Source organism: Carica papaya, chromosome 1 (genome assembly GCF_054855325.1).
Source record: "Carica papaya isolate Zhongbai chromosome 1, ASM5485532v1, whole genome shotgun sequence".
Lineage (NCBI taxonomy): Eukaryota > Viridiplantae > Streptophyta > Magnoliopsida > Brassicales > Caricaceae > Carica > Carica papaya.
In genome coordinates, this window is record NC_142309.1 from 1,900,261 (window position 1) to 1,923,115 (window position 22,855).

The 22,855-nt window shown below is 33.0% G+C and overlaps 3 protein-coding genes across 7 annotated transcripts; 1 reads left to right on the forward strand and 2 right to left on the reverse strand.

Moving 5' to 3' along the window:
* Positions 1 to 28: 28 nt before the first annotated feature.
* Positions 29 to 6,888, reverse strand: LOC110807266 (uncharacterized). Its single transcript, XM_088213263.1, has 7 exons — positions 6,837 to 6,888; positions 5,144 to 5,215; positions 2,569 to 2,690; positions 2,198 to 2,334; positions 1,506 to 1,653; positions 1,230 to 1,389; positions 29 to 440 (listed from the first exon to the last, which is right to left on the reverse strand). The coding sequence occupies exons 2-7, from the start codon at positions 5,154 to 5,156 to the stop codon at positions 349 to 351; spliced, it is 672 nt and encodes a 223-aa protein (XP_088069389.1). The 5' UTR covers positions 5,157 to 5,215; positions 6,837 to 6,888; the 3' UTR covers positions 29 to 348.
* On the reverse strand, positions 5,169 to 11,971 carry LOC110807292 (hikeshi-like protein). 5 transcript variants are annotated; one of them, XR_015816958.1, is made up of 4 exons: positions 11,645 to 11,971; positions 11,025 to 11,520; positions 9,614 to 10,311; positions 8,381 to 8,748 (listed from the first exon to the last, which is right to left on the reverse strand). XR_015816958.1 is itself a non-coding variant. In XM_088213289.1 (3 exons), the coding sequence occupies exons 1-2, from the start codon at positions 11,745 to 11,747 to the stop codon at positions 11,057 to 11,059; spliced, it is 567 nt and encodes a 188-aa protein (XP_088069415.1). In that variant the 5' UTR covers positions 11,748 to 11,971; the 3' UTR covers positions 5,169 to 5,215; positions 11,025 to 11,056. The 5 variants fall into 5 exon arrangements, 4 of the variants coding, with proteins under 4 accessions (XP_088069415.1, XP_021888067.1, XP_021888068.1 ...); XM_088213289.1 differs by lacking the exons at positions 8,381 to 8,748; positions 9,614 to 10,311 and adding an exon at positions 5,169 to 5,215; XM_022032375.2 differs by lacking the exon at positions 9,614 to 10,311 and having other exon boundaries at positions 11,645 to 11,970.
* Positions 11,972 to 20,480: 8,509 nt separating this feature from the next.
* On the forward strand, positions 20,481 to 22,855 carry LOC148269071 (xyloglucan endotransglucosylase/hydrolase protein 2-like). The gene is made up of 4 exons (XM_088210558.1): positions 20,481 to 20,652; positions 20,765 to 20,865; positions 21,512 to 21,711; positions 22,477 to 22,855. Exons 1-4 carry the CDS (start codon positions 20,481 to 20,483, stop codon positions 22,853 to 22,855), a joined length of 852 nt encoding a protein of 283 aa, XP_088066684.1.

The following is a 22,855-nucleotide window of genomic DNA, read 5'->3' on the forward strand; positions in this document are numbered from 1 at the left end:
AAGTCAAATCAATTCGAGTAAATCATCCTTTATACTAACAGCTACTTTATTTAGAATTTCGAACAGTATTAATACGCTCTGTATCGCACACACAATTCTACAAACATTTATGTTCTCTACAATGGAAGAAAAATCGCTTTCTTAACATCCAATTCCAAATCAAACGCTCACTAAAAAAAACCGACTCCTCAACTTTCTTTGCTTCAACGAGCGCAATTGATATCACTCCACAAACAATTAATTCTCCACGTAAAAGAAAGAGTAAAAAAAGAGCCGTAGGATCCTTCTCTTTTAAGAGTAGAATAAATGGATCCCTTTGTATTTCTGCCACTGATATCCCTTGAAAATTTACATGAAATCATAATCATCAAGTGCATCGTATGTATCGACAACCAAATCATCATCAGGTTTATCAACATGAAGCTGTTTTTTCTTCCCACCTGAACAAAAAGAAAATAATCAAGGTGATGTCAGCATCCGATGCCGAATTATTGGTAAAATCAACAAAAAATAAAAATGGTAACATTATAAATCAAGAGATGAATCAGAATAGGAAAAAGGAAAATGAGGTACAATGATGTTGGTAACTAGTAAGATTTGTCAAATTATTTACAGTTTATAACGTACCTCATATACAAACCTTTTTAACCTCCTTGTAACTTAAAAAGTCATTCTTTATGAAAAACAACTTGTCACAACATACCAGATGGTATTTAAAAAAAAAAACCCAGAAGGAAACGTATTAGACATATATAGATACAAGGATACGAAGATTCTTGTAATCATATTTTAGATTTTTCAAAATGCTACTAATTAAAAACAAAATTGTTGGAGCATCAAAAATTGATTTTAAAAAATCAGATGAAACCAATGACTATTGAAAAATAAAACTAAAATAATAGTCAAAACAGAAAAAGTGATCAATTAGTCGTGATCTCTATGAAGGTTACTAAATCAAACTCCACTGATATATTACTGCATATTGATTTAATTCAGAAAGAACTGGACCTGATTAAACACTCAAATCATACCCGCCCTTTTTATCTGTGATATTCACATGTAATAAACCTTCACAAACTCCCCAGTCAACAACGATGTATCCAACACTCCATTAAACGTTTGTTACACATTAGTTTATGTTCTTCTCCTCTATCCCCAAAGAAATATAGAAAAACAATCATCTGTGAAACACAAGATATAACAAAAAAAAGATGATGGTAAAACTTTACCCGTCTTCCTTTTGCCAGCATTTGCTTCTTTCTCTGCTTTTAGTTTTTCATTAGCTATTGCTGTAATTGAAGAAGCAACCTCTTTCGCATCTGCTGCTTTCAAGGAAGTCATTGACAGCCTCATGACTGCCTTAAGTAAACCAATGTAGTGGTAACTTTTCTGCAACAAAATATCTAGATCAGTTAATCAAAAGGAAAAAAGTAAAAGCATTATCCAGCCAGTTCAGAAACTGTTTTCATTTTGAGCAAAGAAAGAAAAAAGATAATTCAACATACCTCATATGGCCGAAGCTTATGACAAACTAGCTCTGCATATTCTGCAAAGTCACCTTCAGATTTGGGAATGAAATTATCAAGCGTCTTGTGGTCATCTTTCCTAGCAAACAGTTCAGTTGTGGACCTGTAATCTGCTTCTTCTACAAGCCTGCAATGGGGAGCACGTTAAAGTGTGCCTTGCATACAAGAAAGAGTCATAACTTTAAATCCATCCCGCTAATTACAACTGTCCATATAAGTGATCTAATTAATTCCACAATTCACCACATAAAATTGAGTCACTGATGATCATTAATTAAGCACACTTAGGTGACAACTTCCTTATGAGATTTAACATAAAAAAGTTTGTTCAGGAACAAAACTTCTTCAGCCATTAGAAGAAGGATCAAGTAAGAAAAATAAAAATTATTGTAGCACATAATTAGGGCATATCTAAAAGAACAGAAGCACCACAAAAGACCATGAAGCTCAAGAAAACAATCAACTAAACTACACTCAGTATCAGGAATGATTTTGTATGATCCCACCACATTTCCCTCTCATTTCATCAACAAAAAAAGTGGCAGAGACGCAGAGTGTACACAGATACCAAGCCAACAGAAGGAAGTAGTGGTTAGTAGAACATTAGAATTATAGATTCTCCAAAAGAATATTTAGTCAAAATTAGTAGGAAACTGAACACTGAATTTTACCTTTGTTGACGAAGTTTCTCAGCAACAGGATCCAGTGGCTCTTCCTTCACTGCTTCGACAATTTTCCCTTTCTTTTCATTACCTTTTACCACAGGTTTCTTGGGAGCCTTCTCAGAAGGAGATTTCACCACAGGGGCCTAATCCATCATATTCAGAAATAAAAACACAGATCAAACGAACACAAAAACTCAGCAAAATTTACATTAAGAAACTCCCGAAAAAATTTTATCAAAATCATATAATCACATATTTTATTAACAATACAAAGGTATATTTTGGGGGGTGGATAGAGGGTTGTATGACAAACCAAAGTACACATGATATTAACAAAACAGGTAAGAAATAACAAACAAAAGTTGGTGTTAACATACCAGAGCAGTCTCTTCATCATCATCCTCCCATGATTCCTTGACATCATTTTCGTCCACATCTTCATCATCCCATTTACTTTTAGGTTGCTCCTTCAAAAGGAGGGGTGGTATTTGATCATCCTCTGAAACCAGTTGTGTATGTTTCTCAAACAATCAATTATAACTCCAAGGCAAAAAAAGGGACAAAACGAATAAAAAAGCTTCCAACCTACCAAGTCCATTACACATCAAGGAAAAAGACAAATAAGAAAAGAGGGTTATCCGTTTAAAATGAGATATGTAGAAAACAAAAAAAAAATAGTTCACTCGACTGATAGCTTTCTCTAGTAAAGTTGGCCAATAAGTTGGAGAAGATGGTAGCGAAATTATTAGCTTCTAAAGCCGATACCTAGGCTTAAAATGAACTTTTTTCTCTTAGCAACCAGCAAATTTATTTTCTGAACCGATGAAAGGTATGGCAAGGACTGGAAATCTAAGAGGTTTAGCATTTAACTTTATTTGGGACCGTGATAGTAATGGAATTGAAATGGAAATAAGGGGGAATCACTAACTAAGGCTATGCTCCAAAGAGCCTAAACAAAGTCCCCTAATTTTGGGAAGAGAAAAGGAAAATACTAATACTGATAGAATTAAGAAATAATAATATTCATAAAAATAGGTTAACTAAATATTAATAAGAAGAAAATCATTAAAACAATGATATAGACTCATAAATAGTCTAATAAATTTTAAATTTAACAGAATTATGGTGTTTAATTCATTTAGCAACCTAAAGCTTCTGCATCATTCTACCATGACAAGAGAAAACCAACCACGAGTTTCGAAGTGGCAATGATGTAAAGTATTAATCTTCAATCCTCCACATGAAATATAGCAAACTTGGCCACTCAATCATTCTCTTCAACGCCCAAAAGAAATGAAAGACAATATTGCTTTGGAGTGTGGTAGGAAGAGGATGAAATCAACAAGAAATAATACGAGGAAATAGGATTAAAATAAGAAATACTAACACTAATATAACTAAGAAATAATACTGCTAATACAAAAAAGAGAACTAACTACTATAACCATAAAATCTTAAAGTTACTAAGGTTTTGTTTGGATAAATTTCAATGATGGTTAATTAATGTATAATAATGACAGTAACTGAATGACAATAATACAGAATTGTAATGGCAAAATTTTTTTACGTTTGGATGATGGTATATTAATATATGTTAATGGCATATTTTTGTTTAGATGATAAGATAGTATAGTTGTATTTTTATGTAAATTACTAATTTACCTATACATATTATATGTAATAATAAATGGTATAAAAAAAGTATGTAAAGAAAAAAAAAATTATTTATCAATATAATTATATTTGTATTTAAATAAATAATTATTATACATAATCAAATTAAATATTTATATTTAATAAAATAAATAATAATTATTTATATTATTATATTAATTTAATGAGTTTTTAATTGTCAAGACATATATGGAATTAATTAAATTAGATGGGGGTATAATGGGAAGCAAATAGAATGCCCACCAAGTACCACCAATTTGGTGGTTTAAAAATTCACTCCAAAATTTGTCAGTCAAATACCATTTATTACCATTGGAAATTGAAACAAACACAGTTTTTTCATGCTCGTAAAATACCATACATTAAAATTCTATCATTTATCATGATCCAAACAAATGGTAAAACTGAAATAATAGCTCCTAAATAGTATATTAGTTTTATATTCAACAGATTCATGATTTTTAATCTATGAAGAAAATTTAGAATTAACCCATTCTGCATCAAGACAGTAAGAAAAAGAGAGAAAGAATAATGACATTACAGTAAATGCACATCAAGAAAGCTTCTCACTTGACATTCACAATTGACACTAAGAAATTGCCTCTCTAACTAGGAGAACATCCATCCAAAAAACAATTTTAGATCTATTCTCCTCCAAAAAGTACCATTAGTTGAAAACAGTTGCAAAGGGTCGCGCATGTCATAATTTAACTCCATCGACATCAGCGGTCACCCTAAGGCCACGGCATAGCAGGTGTCTCTCAAGACAAATAATACCTAACTGTTTACCTTAGCACACAAGACTTCTGGCATGCTAATCCTATTGTGATCAAACTTTAAAGAGATCAAAAGCAGATAATCAAAGACAAAACTGAAAGCCCCCTTTTAACGAGATCAGCTTAGATTAATGCTTCCAAGGTCTCTATCATTATTACTAAATGAGGTGTAGAGAAAAAGAAGAAGAAAGAAAAAACTAAGAACATTGCCATGTACTTTGAAATTGTCAAAGAAATATTATATAAATATGGAAGGATAAAAAAAGTAACATTCACATAAAAAATAACAAGTATGCTAATAGTAAATAACAGATAAACTGACTCCAAAAAATGATTTTCAAGCATTTAAAACTATATGCCCGGCATAACAAAACTTTATACAAGCAAATAAAAAGCCACCATTTGACACTACAATTTAACAAAAGAAATATAACCAATGTCACAATCCATTAAGCGTGAATTTGCAAGGAGAAATAACATGATTAAAACCAAAAAGCTTTACCCCAGTCCTCCATTTATTTCTGGTCTTTTGGTACAATAGAAACGTTGTATTATCCTAAAATTCAAGTTTAACCTGCATAAGCAGAGAGAAAAGTATTACAACAATATGACAATAGAAACATCCAATAGATATTTTAAAAGTAGTCAAAAAAATAGACTTAGAAAATTGTAATAAATAAGGAAGGATATCCACCTGCTATTAGTGGTAAGGCATTAAAATTTTCTGTTTCAAATGGGGGACTCCTAAGTAAATGTGCTTGGGCCCACATATATACTGTGTTATGCATTTGTGTGTAGGTGTGTGAGACAAAGAGAGAAAGGAGGAGGGAGAAAAAGATATATATGGTTCTCAATTTTGTATCAATTATATTAATACATATAGTACTACATCAAATCCTAGAATAAAATCCAAGAGAACTAAATTCTTAAAGCACTGCTTGGAAATAAATTTAAAATATGAATGGTAACACAGCTAATTTAGAAGTCCTTGCTATCTCAAGATATATATACACACACACTATATGTATATTGGAAGAAAAGTTTAGGGTCCTAAAATGCGAAACTATTGGAAGAAAAGTAATTTTAAAAAAATTAATTATATGAAGAAGGAAAATGATAAGAAGATTTTCTTTCAAATCAAATATGTAGTCTGCTAATTTTCTCATTCACCTTCAGTTCAGCAGGAAAATACTAACTTACAGTTTTACCCATACCTTAATACTTATTCCTTGAAAGTTCAGACCTCTAAGAAGAATAGGCCTGTGACACTTGTATCAATCCTGATTGAAATTTCAAGATTTTTTTTTTAAATAAAAATGTATAGTATGTATCAACAAGGCACCAAAAAAGAGGTATAACCCATGTACAAAAGATTTAAATCATGTTAACATATCAATGACATACCTAAAATTCACATCACTAATAACGTAATGTCCAAACAAAATAGAACTAAAATATTGAATCCACTTATTTTTTAATCTATTGATACTGTTCTCTCCACTATCAAAAGCCCTACCATTTCTTTCCTTCCAAATGACCCATAAAACAGTCAAAGTTAGCAATCTATTTTTTACATATATCCCATCCCAAGCCCATATTTCTCCACCAGCAGACCCAGCAACAACCCAATCACTCTCCATAAGGCCATAGATCAAACACCATAAGCTGTAAACAAACAGACACCATAATAAGAGATGGTTACACGTTTCCTCAGCTTGCAGGCAACAGTAGCAACCGTTAACCATCACTCTTCCTCTAATTCACCGCAAGATATGAACCAAACATTCGACTTGCAAAACTGCTTAAGTTGCATATAGTTTTTTTAAGACTTCCATCCATTCAAGAAAAGAGACTATCTCCTATTCAATTTATCTCTCGCACCTCCATCATCTCCAAAACCCTACCTAAAGCTTATCATTTCAATCAATCTACTCAACAAATATATTACAGAAAATACGAACATAAACTCAAACTCACTCAATTAACATGAAATCCAGACTAAATCGCTTATTACTCCCATAAAATTCTAGCTATATATCCTACCCCACTTTAGGATGTTGACAGATTTTACTCAACACCAAGAGGAGTCAAGATCTGATAATTGTGTTCTTTGAAATGTTCTACTGTCACTCGAAGAGACAGATATAAACATGTCTAAATTTATAATTAGAGGTATAGCTAATAAAGATGAGCACCTGACAGTAAACTCCAGGACAGCCGCGGATCTTTCTTCCTACGAGTAGCTTCCTACGAGGGGAGCAATACGCAAATTAGTTTCCTCTCGTATTTCATAGCAGACTTCATAAATCCGTGAAACAAACGGGAATTTTTTATAAACCTAGAAAGTTTTATTTACCTATAAACCTCGCAAGATTCGATGTCAGCACCAGAACGCCTGAATCCGATAGAGGATTCCAGAGGGAGAGAAAGAAATGAAAGGAGTTATGAGGAATTAGGGTTTGGACAAAAACAGCTAAATAACACTAATATATTTCGATAGGAAAATAAAATACGAAAATACAAATTTGCCCCTGAATCAAACGTCCAAAATCCACGCCGTTAAAGAAGATAAATCTTTTTTCCCGCCTTCTCCCCTTTTCCTGAATCCTGATCAGTCTCTCTCTCCTTATGCACCAAAACCCTAAATCCAGTTTTTGCCAAAATTAAAAACCAATCGAAACTGCGAAAAAGATAGCAGATGGTGGAAATGAGTTCGGTGGCCTGAAACTAGGCACGAAAAGAGTGAACGAAGAAAGAACACGAACGCCCCGAAAAGAGTGTGAAAGCACGAAGTTGGTCAATCCGCGTTCGGCAATTGCGAGAAAGACAACAGAAGGCAGCTCGGAGTCCGCTATGAATTTTTTCTGAATAGAGACGTGCTTCTTGTAAGGAGGATTCTGTTAGCTGCAAAAAGGGGAAAAGAGAAAGTGAAAGAGGAAAGACTGGAAGAGGAAGAGAGGGATGGGTTTTAAAGGAAGAAGAGAATTCAAGAATCATGAAGAGAGAGGGAGAGAGAGAGAGAGTAGCGAGTTCTATAAGGGTAAAATTGTCTTTTCGGTATTCCTTTTAGTGCCCCCGAATTTCAATAATAATTTGTTTTTTTGCTTATTTTAAAACATACATATGTTTGTGCGTATACTTATGGATTTATTCATAAAAGTCCATATCTTATGTACACGTAATAATTAAGTAAAAAACATAAAAATAATTTTTCATTTAAATTTTTTAATTTTCATTCATTGTTTTTACTATGATTTTTATTATTATTTATTAATCTATATAATTTTTTTAACAAAATTTTAAAATAAAAATAAAAATAATATTTCAACACTAAAATGGGTACTACGTTTTTCACTCCTCAATTTCTATTGATGTCTTCTGCATTTTTCTTTGGACAAACAAATCCAAATCATAATTCAACCCCTTTTAGCTCTTTCTTTTGCTGCTTGTAGAAGACAAGAGACCTTTTTTTTACCAATTGTCTGGTTATTAGAGTTCAAGACATTTGATTACAAATACATGAAGAAATTATACTATATCGGAATAATGCATTTCTCTTATCTCTTTCCGATAAATTAAAGATTCGAATATCATGATACATGCAACCCGTTCTTTTCAACGTATAACGAACACAACCGTTCTTTTCAATTGAGTTCCAAAAAAAAAATGCAGAAAACTATCTATCTACAAGAAGTTGATTACTGCTATTCTTTAATAGCTCTCTCTTTTCCTCAAACACTTGAGCAGTAAATTCAAGAAATACATAAATAAGAACAGAGTTTGACTACTTACAACAGCATCAATCAAAAGAAGAGAAACATAATCAGACTACAAAATTGGCAAAAAGTATACAGATGGAGTACTGAAGCGAATGGACCGAACTATAATGGGAGGAAAGTCGGTTTAACTGATATAAATGTAAAACTAGTGCAGCAGAGATGAGAATAAGCAGATTGCAGAATATATTCAACCTCTCAAACCAAATTGGCTATAAATAAAAACAAGACACTGCTAATCTTCAACCAGAATGAAATTCGCCCTAACGAATTCAGTCTCATGAACTCGGTTCACAGATACTGTCCGAGAGGTTCACTGGCATAAACTTTTCTACAAAAAGAAAAAAAGATTAAGAAAAGTCAGCTTGAACCCCGTTAACAGCTAACTTAACCCAAATCAAACCTTAAAAAATGATTAAAACAGGAGGGAGCTCGGAGGCAGGCAGCAGGCAGGCAGGAACATAAATTCTAAAGAATAACAAATGAACTTTAAGTCAAAGCAATATAAAAAAAAAAACAGGGTTACAAAAAAGGTATCAGTTAGTAATTTGGAACATCAAAATCTCCACTCTCAAATACTTAATATCCTCATGATGATCATATTCTTGATGTCCACAAAGTCCAAGTTACACTAACAAGGACTCACAACACTGCATCATTTCCTAATACCATTTATAACTCCCCAGCACAAATACCACTGAATCTGAACTTTTCAAGTTCAATTGCTTAACTCTTAAAAACTCAAGCGTGAGTTTTTGATAGTAATTTAAGGCCTTAAATGAAATTCATAATCATGTCTTTCCGAGAGGTTAGAGTATCACATGCCTTTCTGACGAGAAGTTAGGTATCATCCAAAGATTTCCCAATTGACTTGCAAATAAAAGGGAATAACCTGACTGAACAGTTTGCAAACTCAAAGTACCGTTGAATTTCAACCTATAACCGAAAAACAGGAAGCCATATCTTATAAAACTTAAGGGAAAAATAAACAATACAACACCTAAGGCCAATGCATGTGATCCATCAACTAACTCTCTCAAAAACACCCAATAACCAGAAACCAAAATCAAATAAAGTCACTGCGCCAATCAAAATTCCAGATTCACCAAACCTCCAACTTTGCTTGCTCAATCCAATTATCAAGAAAGAAACAAGAAAACGGTGGGACAACCTTACACTAAAAGCTGGAAACTCACTTTTGTGCTCCCTCCTGCCTAGGAACTCAATCTTCAAGCTCAGTAACGGGGCACCCATACCAGCTCGGAACAGCAGAATGGTATAGCCATATCTTCCTTGACTCAGCGCCCAAGCACTTATTGTCCAGGTTGGCCTTGCTGCCTTCCTTCCAGGGTAACTCATCTATCTCCTTAGACACCCCGGATTCTATGCAACCCTCCATTTGCAGCTGCAAAATCATACTCCATGACTTTCTTCAATCCCTTCTAGGCAGGATTGTTGCAAACTCTGTACTGCAGCATGAACTGAGAAAGGCAATTGCGGAGGCAAAAAAGAGGGTGAAAGTGAAAAGGGGCCTGAGGCAGGTTATTTTCATTGTCATCGTCTCCAGAAATGGGTTGAAGGAGGAACTAAGGGAAATAAACGTGGGAACAGTGAAGGAAATGGGAAACAGAACTGGGAGAGGATGGATAGAGACTGAAAGTGAGGGAACTTAACCTTGTAATGTAATTGGATAACAGAGGCTTTAGAAATTATAACAATAAACATTTTATTACATTGTATTTTAATACACAAACAACTGATCAATAAATTGATTAAAAAAAATATTGCTATTACGGACTTTTTACCAGTAACCAAGCATGCACTTTTGTTCGGGAAGTGATTTATTGCTTGTATCCCTTCGCCATTTTCACACTTTCTCCAAAATTTCAATGATCTGTAACATTCTTTTACAAATTCAAAAGCTGTAACACCTAAATTCCCTTCACCAGGGGAAATTACGAAGCCATGAATATGAAATTTTTAGTTGCTAAGACCAGTGCCCATTAACCACACAAATCTAGCAGAGACCATAAATTAGTACCTCAAATTAAAATGCGGAAACATGATAGAGCCAAAGTCCAGGCTGCAATTGAGTGCAGGATAACATAATAACAGGAAACGAGATGAAGAAAGACACCCAAAAAAAAGAGCATGAGTTTAAAACAGGAAAAGAACGGGCACCAAAGCTAACCACAATACAGAACCAGCAGAGACCATAAATTACTCGATTAAATTCAATGCTGAAAAGTGCAAGTTGCAATAGAGGGACAAGGCAAACATGATAGCACAAAAGGATAGTAGAATATGAAACCCAAAAAGAGCACGGCCTTAAACCCAGAAACTCTACAGAGAATCAACTTTATCAGAAAGCTTGACGCAACAAAAGATTGTTAATGTCCTAAACAGCTATGGCTAAGCTCTTGCAGAGAGGATTAACCTGGAAATAATTCAACACAGAAAAATTCCTCTTGCTCATTCTACTTATAAGATGAATACAAGGCTATTCTAATTATATTCCATCTGCTCATCAACAACCACATATTAATTAACAAGCCCTAGCAACTCAAATTTCTCCTAAATTGACGAGATAATCCCAAAAAGAAGTACCTCGTGGGAAAGCCAAAGGAGATATATATACATCACAACGCAAATCCTTTGAGGAAATCAGGATCGCGCTTCGCTTTCTCTTGGAACTTCTTGAACCAGCGGTCCAAGATATCCATGGGCACAACCAGTCTGCTCCCGTCAATGCCGCAAAACGATTGCATGAAATTGAAGAGGTTCTCACCGACCTTCAAAGCCAGCCGCTCAATCTTCTTCTCCGCCGCGACGTCTAATGATGGAAGCGCCGCCGTGTTCTCCACCGACACCCCAATCTTCGCGGACAGAGGGGCAGAATCCGACGAAGTCAGCAACATCTGCCCCACCGGCTCCGGCCACTGCAGAGACAGAACCGCCGACGGCCGCGCAAGGGTGATCGCCCCGCAAAATACGAACTGCGACCCCGGGGACTGCACGTATACCGCCAGAGCCTTGTCCGGGGGTAAAGTAAATCCGTCCAGGAGAAATATACACATTTCCCGTACCTGATCGTACGCCTCACCTGCGTACATTAGACACAGCATCCAATCAGAATCAAACAATTGGTAAAGTGCGCCCCTGGGAGTGCGTACAATAAGAAGACAGTACTATAACAGAAGGTGAAGGGAAAAATTTTGCGTGCTTACCTACAAAAGTGTTCATGTCCAGAACCCAGTGGCAGGTATCGATTTGGGAGAAGGTGGAGATATTTATCGGGAAGCTCCGATTGGGGAACACGACGCCGAACATTTCTCTCTTTCTGGTTTCGGGTATTGGGTTTCGGGTTTCGGGTTTCGTAGGTTTTGAGAAGCAGAGCGGGATTTGTGTCTTAAAGCGTGCGAGCAGGGAATCCAAATCCGGTGGCGACTGGTGGGAAGAAGCTTCCAGTAGCGTCTAGAAAAGTAGAGAAACTCGCCATGTCTGCTGAAGCAGAATTCAGAAGTGCATTTCCAAGCTGCCGAAAAGTTATCATTTTGTTTTATTTTTCTAATTGATAAATTTCACAGTTTTTTAAAATATTTATTTTAGTTTTTAATGTAATCTAGAGTCGGTAATAATAAAATAATTTAAAATTTATATTCTTATCCAGCAATCTAAATTAAAAATTACATTGCAAGAATGTTTCATCCAATTATCCCACTTTTTTTAGGCATATTTAATATTCAAAAATAAACTTATAACAAAAAAAATAAATAATCTTAAGTTTCTATAAAAATAATTAAATAAATTTTCTAATAATTCTTTCAGTATTTATGAACACGATTCTAAATATTATGATCTATATAATGAATAGAATAAAGTAATGCGTTCAGTAAATAAGTACTATAAATAATAGTATAACTCAGTTAAATTTGTAAAGAACATAAAACAATCGATAGATAATATTTTTTCTCTTATTTTAAAATATGTAGTAATTCTAAAAATCTAACTCGTAAACTTACTAAGTCATCTAATTCATAGATCTACTTACAACTTGTTCAAAAACACTATTATTGAATACAAAAAATACATATTTAACCTTAATTAATCTCTTCACTATTCATCTATTACTTGTATGGTAATTTACAATTCACCTAATTATCTCACTAATTTCACACATATGCATCTGTAATTTCTGATAATCACATACGCATATAAGATATTCATATTACATCACAGTCACATTTATATTATCACAAATTTTCTTATCTTTTCATAATGTAACGTGTATTTATTTATTTATTTTTCATTTTAGTTAATAATTTTATCTTATTAAATAATTTCATCTATTTACATATTTTATTTAGAATTAAACCAAACTAGATATGAAAAAAAAATCACGTAATGAATCAAATAAAATAAACACAAAAGCATACCTGAATTCATAATAGAATGAATCTTCGCATAGTACTGTAACACCCAAATTTTATTGTTTTTATTTTTTTTAATTTTTTTAATTTATATTAGAATTTTAATTTAATTTTTCAATATTTAATTTATAAGGTTTTGATTTAATTTAATTTAATTTAATAAAAATAAAAATAATAATAATGATAAAATAGGGTAAAATTATTTTTGGGATTTAATTGAAATTGATTTTGAGAAAAATGGGTGAAATTTTGGATTTTTTGAAAAGAAAATTGGAAACTGGGGGTCAAAACGCAATTTATGAAAGTTGTGTCACGTCAGCAGCCCAGTCAGCAGCTCCGGCCAACCAGAACACGCCGCGTGGCAAAGAAGCTGACGCGGGAGACCACGCGGGACGGAGCCACGTGAGTGATCCACGTGCACGCGATCGAACGGTCCAGATCTCACACGTGCGGACGACTCATATTTATTCCCATTTTAATCGCGACCAGACGATCCAGATTAAATCGTGATGGACGGCTGAGATTAAAAGGGAAATGTTATAAATAACCTCGTCTACACCCGACCCCAAACCCTAGCCGCCAGTACCCTCGCTGGAGAAGAAGAACCAGTCGCCGGAGGAGCCGGCCGCCGCCACCTACCATTGCACCGGAGGGCTTTCCGACCGCCAAACAAAGTAAATTTTCTCCCCTTGGCTCGTTTTTCGATACTGAATCCGCCTATGGCCACATCAGAGCTAAACCACCGGCTAATCGACCGAAAAATACCGCCGAAGTCCAGCAGTGCTACCGCGGCTTCCCTCAATTTTTACCTCCGATGAGGCCATTTCCGGTTCCCGTTCGATGCAATTTTTATACCACTGTGATCACCGTCCTTTTCTCTACAGGTTGACTGGAGCAAAACATCAAATCGCGACTCGCGCCGGAGAAGCCGCCGCACCCGAGAGCTCCGCGCCGGTAAGTCTCAGTTTTTCGTGATTTTTTGACCCACCGAGGGCCCTATGGTTGTTTTATCGCAGGAACCAATGCAAGTTTGGTCGAATTCGGCTGAAAACGATCGAAAACAGCCAACCCGAAGTGGATCGCCGCCGTGGGTGGCGGTGCCGTCGCCGGAGCACGGCGGAGCCACCGTGCCGGAATTCCAATATTGGCCAAAAGGGGCCCTAGGTCTGATTTTGGATTTTTTTTTTTGACACGTGCAGGTACCGGTAGTACGTTTCAGTTTTCTGGAAAAAATTCAGGAAATTTAGGGACAACCCGTAGACGCATTGTAGAGCCGATTTCAGACCCCAAAATAAGTAAGGATTTCTCACCATATTTTCTATCACGGTATTAAAGCTCAATAAATAATAAAATGGTATTTCATGAATTAATACATATGTATAATTAATTAAGATTACTAATGGAGCCCGAATCTGATGTATTTTTCGGTCAGTTGTTGTTTGATCTATTTTTTAGCTTTAAATGCAGTATGGTATTTGATGTATTTATTTTATGATTTCATATGCATGAATCATTGTTTCATTTATTATAGTTTGAATTATGGTGAACTCGATGTTGTGTTGTTTGTTTGGTGTTCATTATTGGTTTACGTGTTTATGTTCGATTTTATAATTGAGACCAAGAAAAATAGAAAAAGATTATGTGAATTGATAAATGGATAATGTGGACAGCCTGACTAGATATCTTAGGAGATGGTGGACGGACCGGGTCCGTAGGGAACCCTACCGGGAACGTGGTCTCTCATATCGGACAGGGTATGGAGACCTTATGTATTTTGGCACCCATACCGGACAAGGTATGGGGACTGCCCGTTTCACCCTCATACCGGACGGGGTATTGAGGTTTATGGTTCTGGCGCCCATACCGGACGGGGTATTGTGGACAACTCGTTTCACCCTCATACCGGACGGGGTATTGAGGTTCATAGTTTTTAGGCGCCCATACCGGACGGGGTATGGGGACGACCATAGAATTAAGTTATTAATGTTAACGGTTCACGTGTAGCGGGGACCCCCTATGGATTTCCATTGATACTAGTAAGCTGGTAAAAAAAGAAATTTGTTGTCTGATTATTGAAGTACAAAAGTATAACATGTGTTATGTTACAAAGCGTATATGATTTTATGATGGTTATAATGTTATTGTTTCCATGTGTTATTTTCACGAATCTCACCGAAGTAAGTGAACAGTAAAGGTTTTTATCATTAATAAATGAGTTTGTTATAAATTATGCTCTATCAGTCGTTTTTGTTTTCTACTAACCTTTACTTATGTGGCAGTGAGATAGTGTGATGTCTTTACTGGGCTAGTGTAGCTCATTCCTTACTTAACAATTTCAGATTAGGAAGACGTGGTTCCCGAGTCCGTTCCGCAGGAATACGGCGAGTTAAACACCTAAAGATTTTATAGTTATATTTATAGTTTTTATTTCAAGTATTTCTTTTAATTAGCTTATTCTTTCATACGTTGAATACGTTTATGGTTATTGTGTAAGGGATGTTAATCATAATTTTTATTTCGCTTCCACACTTAGAACTTTTAATACATACATCTTTATTTAAATTTCCGGAACCGTTACAAGTACGGTATCTTCTATATCAACACGCGGCATCTTAACCTATTTTTGTTGATGGAATAACAATAAAATAAAACTTTTCATACAATTTAGGAACCATAACTGCCTTTTTATATTGTCAATTTTTGTCATTTTTCATTTTGTTTATCATAAAATGAGAAATTATAAATATGTTATCTGTACATATTATAAGCTGCTTATTAAGTTTGATGCTTAAGGCTCATAATCATTTAACCATAATTGATCATTTTTAAATGAACTCAATAAATTGTTAGCTTGTTACATACTCCAATACCCATGTTAAGCTCGTATGTTTAAAAAAAATCTAACATTTTAAAGTTTCAACACACAATGTTATTTCAGTTGTCATTATTGAGGCATAACAAATCCTCTCTACCATGTGGATACCCAAATAGATAACAGATCCTCATTCTCCAAAAGTGTTATGAGTACTAGATAACATATAACGTGTAACAAATAACAGATAACAGATAACAGATTCTCAACTACGACATCTGGTATGAAACTTCCCAATCACGTTTGACTGAGATCATATCCACGGACAGAGTTCACCCAGATCACACGCTAAATTGGCCCCGCACACACACGCATATCCCTATTTGATACCGATTAAATAGTTTATTATTATTTTAATAATCACTTATATATTTAGTCACTATAGAATTTTTTACTTTAAAGTTAAGTACCTCTAAGATTAGTTTGAATGTTTAATTATTATACTTCATAATTACCCAATAATTTAATTTGACATAAATTCTCAATTTTCCTAATTTTTCAATTAAAGTAAACATTTTCACAATATTCAATACACATATCTATAACAAAACATAACTAAAATGAAAAATAATCAGATAACATAATTTAATTATCAAAATATAAATTTCGTTGGAACCTAAACACAATTATTAAAAATCGCCGATTGGATACCATTAATTAATTGTTTAAATATATCAAATTATATTTGTAAGCACAAACACACTTACTTGATCTTCATTTGCAGATCTATTTCGCATAAGGGTCCTGAATGTCAACTTCAATTGTGTGTAAATACTAAAAATTCACATCATCGCATGCAAACACACTATCACCGGAGCTTACATGCGCCGCCATCAGAACACCATTTACCGCTGTGAATCGACCAAAACACATTGCAAAATGCACCGCACACTCAAATTCAGCGCAGATCTGGTGAAATCGTACCATAAAAAAAGTTGGAATCGTAAGTGTGTTAAGCTGCCACCATGGGTCTTTGTCTTCTTTGGTCCCACCACCACTCATTACACCACCAGTTTCCTCCCTTCCGATTATTTCTTCGCGCATATTGGGAACGGATCTGGGTGCTTTGTTGCCGCTCTTATCTTATCCTCCTCCTCCTCCTTTTTTTTTGTGTTGTCTCTCTCTTTCTGATTCCTTCTTATTATAATTTGTACGTTGGAGAATAGAGAGTCTTGAACACTTCTTCTTCCTTATTTGGTGTGCAGATCTCCTCTCCTTGTTCGGATTCCAGAAGCATATCTGCCTCTTCCTCTTCTTATTGTAGAAGCGTGTTCGCCTTTTTTTATATATTTATTATTATTTTTTTTTTTTTTTTGACACCTGCTCCATCTTGAACTAGGGCGTTACAATTAAAATAATAGTCTAATTACTTAAATACCAATTAGTATTTTTTTTAATATTTTAATCCAAAATTTAAACTAAAATCTCTTATAATTATTCATATTTATTTTGTTTTTTAATTTATTTGCTGATGCAAAATAAGAAAATGTTCAAACTTCAAAATTAAAGTGAATACTTTAAATATTTTGTCTAATTAATGTAACAGTCCGACATTTAAAATGAAATAAATTATAAATTGAATGCGGAAGCGAAATAAGAAAGTTATTGTTTACATTCCTTACACATTAATTTATGATATCCAATAAGGGTACGAGAATGATCATTCTAGAAGAACAAAAGAAAAATCAAGAAATAAATGAAAAGTAACCAATTAGATATCATATAACGACTTTCACTAGCTTTTAAATGAAGTTCGGGTGGTAAACTATTCACAACTCCCTTATTGATCGAGATCTGAATATTAGTTATCTTGATCTGAAATGGTTAACGAAATGGTGAGCTACATTCACAGTAAGAATATCACACTACTCACTGATACATAAATGAAGGTTAGTAAAAATCATAAAAATAATTAATAGAATTATTAATTTAAGTAAATTCATTTATCATAAGTAAAATTATTTATTGCATACTTACCATATGCGAGATTTCAAAAAACTGATCTATAGAGATAATAGCTCAACAACATCATAATCTCATATTTAAGTAAGTAAAAATAACAACTTTTTCTTTTTATTGATATACTAGTATCAATTGGGGTCCATAAGGATATCTCACTACGCATGAACCAATATTTAACCTTATCAACTAACCGGTCGTCCCCATATCTCGTCCGGTATGAGCGCAAAAAATATCATCCCTCAATACTCCATCCAGTATGAAGGTGAAACGAATTGTTCTCATACTCCGTCCGATATGAGTGTCAAAAATACCAATTTTCGATACTTTGTTTGTTATGAGGCGACGTTCACGGTAGGGTTCCCTATGTACCCGGTCCGTCCACCATCTTTTGTGATATATAGTACGGCTACCATTCATTCTTTCACTTAACCAATCAATTTTCTGTTTACATTTAATTTTCAGTTTCACAATTTAACTGTAAATTAAAGCAAGACAAATAATACATGCATCAAGGAAACACAACTGAATTATTTTACAAATTTTAATATATTATCATGCATTTAAATCTGTAAAATCAAACAATCGATTAAATAGGGCAACAATAATAAATAAACGATTATGGCTTCATTAATTACCTGTAATTAATTTTCAAAAATTTTTAAATTACGCAAAATACCGTATTATTGATAATTAAACTTCAATTTCATAACAGGGAATAAGGTGAGGAATTCTTACCCAAATCGGTGTTTGAAATACTGAACTTTCTATTGTGTCTACCTGCGGTCCCAGAGTTTCCTGAATTTTTATGCATAGGTAAAAACACGCTTCACGTATCTAAAAATACCTCAAAAAACTCAAAATTGATGTTAAAAATATTTTTCGACTAATTTCAGAATTCCAGCACGCTGTTTTCGATCAGTTTTGACCGGTTTTGGTCGGTTTTATACATATTCATGCGAGAAAACACGTTAAGGGGCATCGGTTGGCCGGAAAAAGTCAAAAAATAAACTTTCCGGTGGCAGGATTTTTCAATGCGGCAGCTCTGCCGGCTCACATTCACAGTTGGACATTTTTCTTCAGTCAACCTGTAGAAAACAAAATGGTGAACATAATGGTGAAAAAATCGCATGAAACGGGAAACAAAAAGGGGCTCATCGGATGCGATTTTTTATTTTTCACGCAGCAGTACTGTTAGGCTTTACTCGTGGTTTCCAGCTTATCCGCAGTTCCTTTTGCTCCGATTTGACCATGGGGGTGTTCAAAATCAAATTGCAAGTGAACAAGAGAGTTTTTACATTTTTTGATGGTCGGAGGTGACTCCGACACGACGGTGGGTGACAATCAGCTCCCTTTTCCGGCGACTGGTTCTTCTTCTCTGGTGGGGGGACTGACGGCTAGGGTTAGGGTTCAGTGTGAAGTGAGATATTTATTTTCGTCTCCCTTAAATCTAGACCGTTCATCGCGTTTGATCTCAATCGTCCGATCGCATTTAAAGAGGGAATGAATCTGGATCATTTATCGCGATTTAATTTGAACTGTAGGATCGCATTTAAAGAGGAAACGAATCTAGGTCATTCATCACGTTTAATCGCTATTGTCTGATCGCGCTTGAAGAGGGAACGGATCCGAACCGTTCACGCGTACGGGAACGCATCCGAGCCATCTGATTGCGGGCGCGCGAATTATCAGCGTGGCCTCCCGCGTCATCGAATCAGCGTGCTTTACCACGCAGCGCGTTCTGATTTGTCGGGATTGCTGACTGGGCGGTCCTACGTGGCGTAATTTTCTTTAATTACGTTGTAACTTCCAATTTTTAATTTTTCTTTTAAAAATACATTCGAACCCAATTTATTCATTTTTTTTAAAATTATTTTCAATTTCATCGTCAACTTATTTTTTTTTAATTTTACATTAAATAAAAATTTATAAATTTAAAAATTATATTTTTATTTTTAAAAATTAATTTCAAATTAAATTTTGGATTTAGATATTACAAAATAGAAGTTAATTTGTTTATTTAATATTAATTAAGAAAATAAATTGATTATATCGTACGGGTGATATGAATTAATTAAAATGAATAGATGATTGTAATTAAAAATATTAAAATCTTTATTGAATTTTAATTAATTAGTTAATTAATTGAAACTACGTATACCTAAAATTTTAAATTAATACAATATATATTTTTTTATTTAAGGGTAAAAATGCCCATTTACTCAATTAAATTTTAAAGGAAATTAATTATTTTTGTAACATTAGTTACATAATTGTAATTAATGAGGCAATGAATTAAACTCGTTTAACATTGAATACAATCATACGACCATAATTAAAATTTTACTCCAACATATATATAAAGTTTTTATATCACCATTTACAAATTTCATACCATATTTTTAAATAAAAAATTACATTAATTTTTTAACTTACTGTAATTCTTTCAATTAAAAAAAAAATTAACCATTAAAAAATATTTATTTATTTTAAAAAAATTATAATAAATTCGTTAATAAATAATTCAACTTTATTATTTATAAACCCCTAATACATTAGTAATTAAGATGTTGGTTAAATTAAACATATTAATTAATTAGTTCTTAAATGTCACTAAACAAACACAAAATTTTAGACCGTAATTAAATGAAAAAAAAAAGAAGCTCTCTCCTTTATCCGGACAGTTTCTATATACAAACAGACACATGCATATATATATATATATATATATATATATTTCTTGAATATTAAAAGGCCCAAAAACAAAAGAAATAATATTTTGAATATTAATTTTTCTGAATCATGAGTTTGGTCGTTTTGATCGTCTCCGTCTTCGTTGTTTCTGTCAATACCCTAATCGGTGAAGCTGGTGATGCTCCATTTTATCAGAACTACAAGATCTTATACGGAGAAAACAGAGTCCAGCTTCTTGACCAACAAAGAGAGATTCAACTCTCCATGGATAATTACTCTGGTAATATAAATACATACATACATACATACATATACATGTAAATACACTGACATATATGTATTTTGTAATATACTGATGTGTGTGTATATAATATTTTATATATAAATTGAAGGTTCTGGGTTTGAATCTATACAAAATTACAAGTCTGGAGTGTTCGAAATAACGATGAAGATACCAGGAAACGATTCCACTGGAGTCGTCACAACTTTCTACGTAACATCCTTACCATCTTTAATTTCTTCTTTTAAATATATATATATATATATTTTATAAATTTTATGATTATATAATATTTTATATTTTTATTTTACTTTACATACAAAAATATTATGTTATTTTATTTAATTATCAAAATATTTCTTAGGTTAATATTCTATTAAATAAATTATTAAATTCGTCTTATAAATATATTATTTATTATAATTTGATTCGTAACGTTTTTTATTTATTTCAAACGTTGGGTTTATTTATATTATTTAATTTAAAAAATAACTTATTTTATTAATTAATTAATCAAAAAATCAATCTTTTAATATATTTTTTAAAACATTTTAGCTTTTTTTGTTATAAAATATAAGAAAATTAGACTCCTTAATTTCTTTGATTGGTCAATTATACAGTAAGTATGTTAAATTATTATTATTATATGATTGACTGATTATACATGTTTATATTTAAACAGTGATTAATAGAATAAGGTAAAGTAATAATCACATTTTATATCAAATAAATTAACAATATAAATATATAGCTATACCTAATTTTCAAAAATTGCCCACATATTATATATATTATATATATATAGGATTGATAAAATATAATTAATTTAACATAATAAAATTATCTTTGGTGGCTGCAGTTGAGTTCAGACCCAAAAGGTGGTGGCAGCCATGACGAATTGGATTTTGAGTTTCTTGGGAGGAAGACGAAGCCTTATGTGCTACAAACAAACATATTTGCAAATGATGGAGGAGGTCGAGAACAAAGGATTCTTCTCTGGTTCGATCCCACTGCAAATTTCCACTCTTACAAATTTCTTTGGAACCAACACCAAATTGTGTAAGCATACATGTCTATTCTCCCTTGATGCTTTACTACTATCCCACGTACATGCATAATACATACATACATATATATATACACACATATATAACATTAAGACATAAGTAAACTATAGTTGAAACTTTGCATCGAATAAAAAATAACCCATCTAGGGATGTTAAATAAGTCGCAAAATCTAAAATCTAAAATTTTGCCCGAATAACATTTATTTTGCTCCGACTAGATTAAAGCGAAGGAGTTGTACGATTTAGTTAGTCCGACTCAATTAGTGATAAATATATTTGTTTGTAAAAAAAATATTTAAAAAATAAAAAGATTAATTAATCTATCCTACCCAAATTAAAATAAAATCATCTGTATAAGTCAAATTATATTTTTCATACTTTTTTGTATAAAATATACATTATAATTAATGTATATATATTATCATTTCTAATTTATTTTGAATCATTTCAAAATATTTAACCGAATAAAATTAGATAACCCATTATTTTAATATCATCCTAAGTATATAGTCCGTAACTTAGTTATATGCTAATATTTGTATTATTATATATGAGATTATAAGTTTAAGTCAAACTATATTTTTTATATTTTCTGTATCATAATTAATATATATATGTATAACTCTTTATACCAAAAAAAAAATATAGAAGGATGCATATATATATATTATCAAATCTTAATGATCATGAGATTGGTGAAAGTATATTTATGTATAAGAGATATATATATATATATATACATATACAAAAACTGCAGGTTCTTTGTAGATAATATCCCCATAAGAATATTCAAGAACATGAGAAAGATAGGAGTGAATTACCCAAGAGAAGCAATGAAGGTAAGAGGTACAGTATGGACAGCAGACTGGGTGTCTAATGGAAAGCCAGTGAATTGGACAAATCAACCCTTCAAAGCTCATTACAGAGGATTCGGAATCCAAAATCAAGCCTGCCCTGATCATAAAAACCATGACTGCCATTCTCAAAATTACTGGTGGAATAAAGAGAACTACTGGGATTTGACCTATGATCATAAGATTGCTTATAGAAATGTTAGAAATAAGTACATGGTTTATGATTATTGCACTACTCATCACTCCTCTATAACTTATTTAGAATGCCCATTCAACCAATAG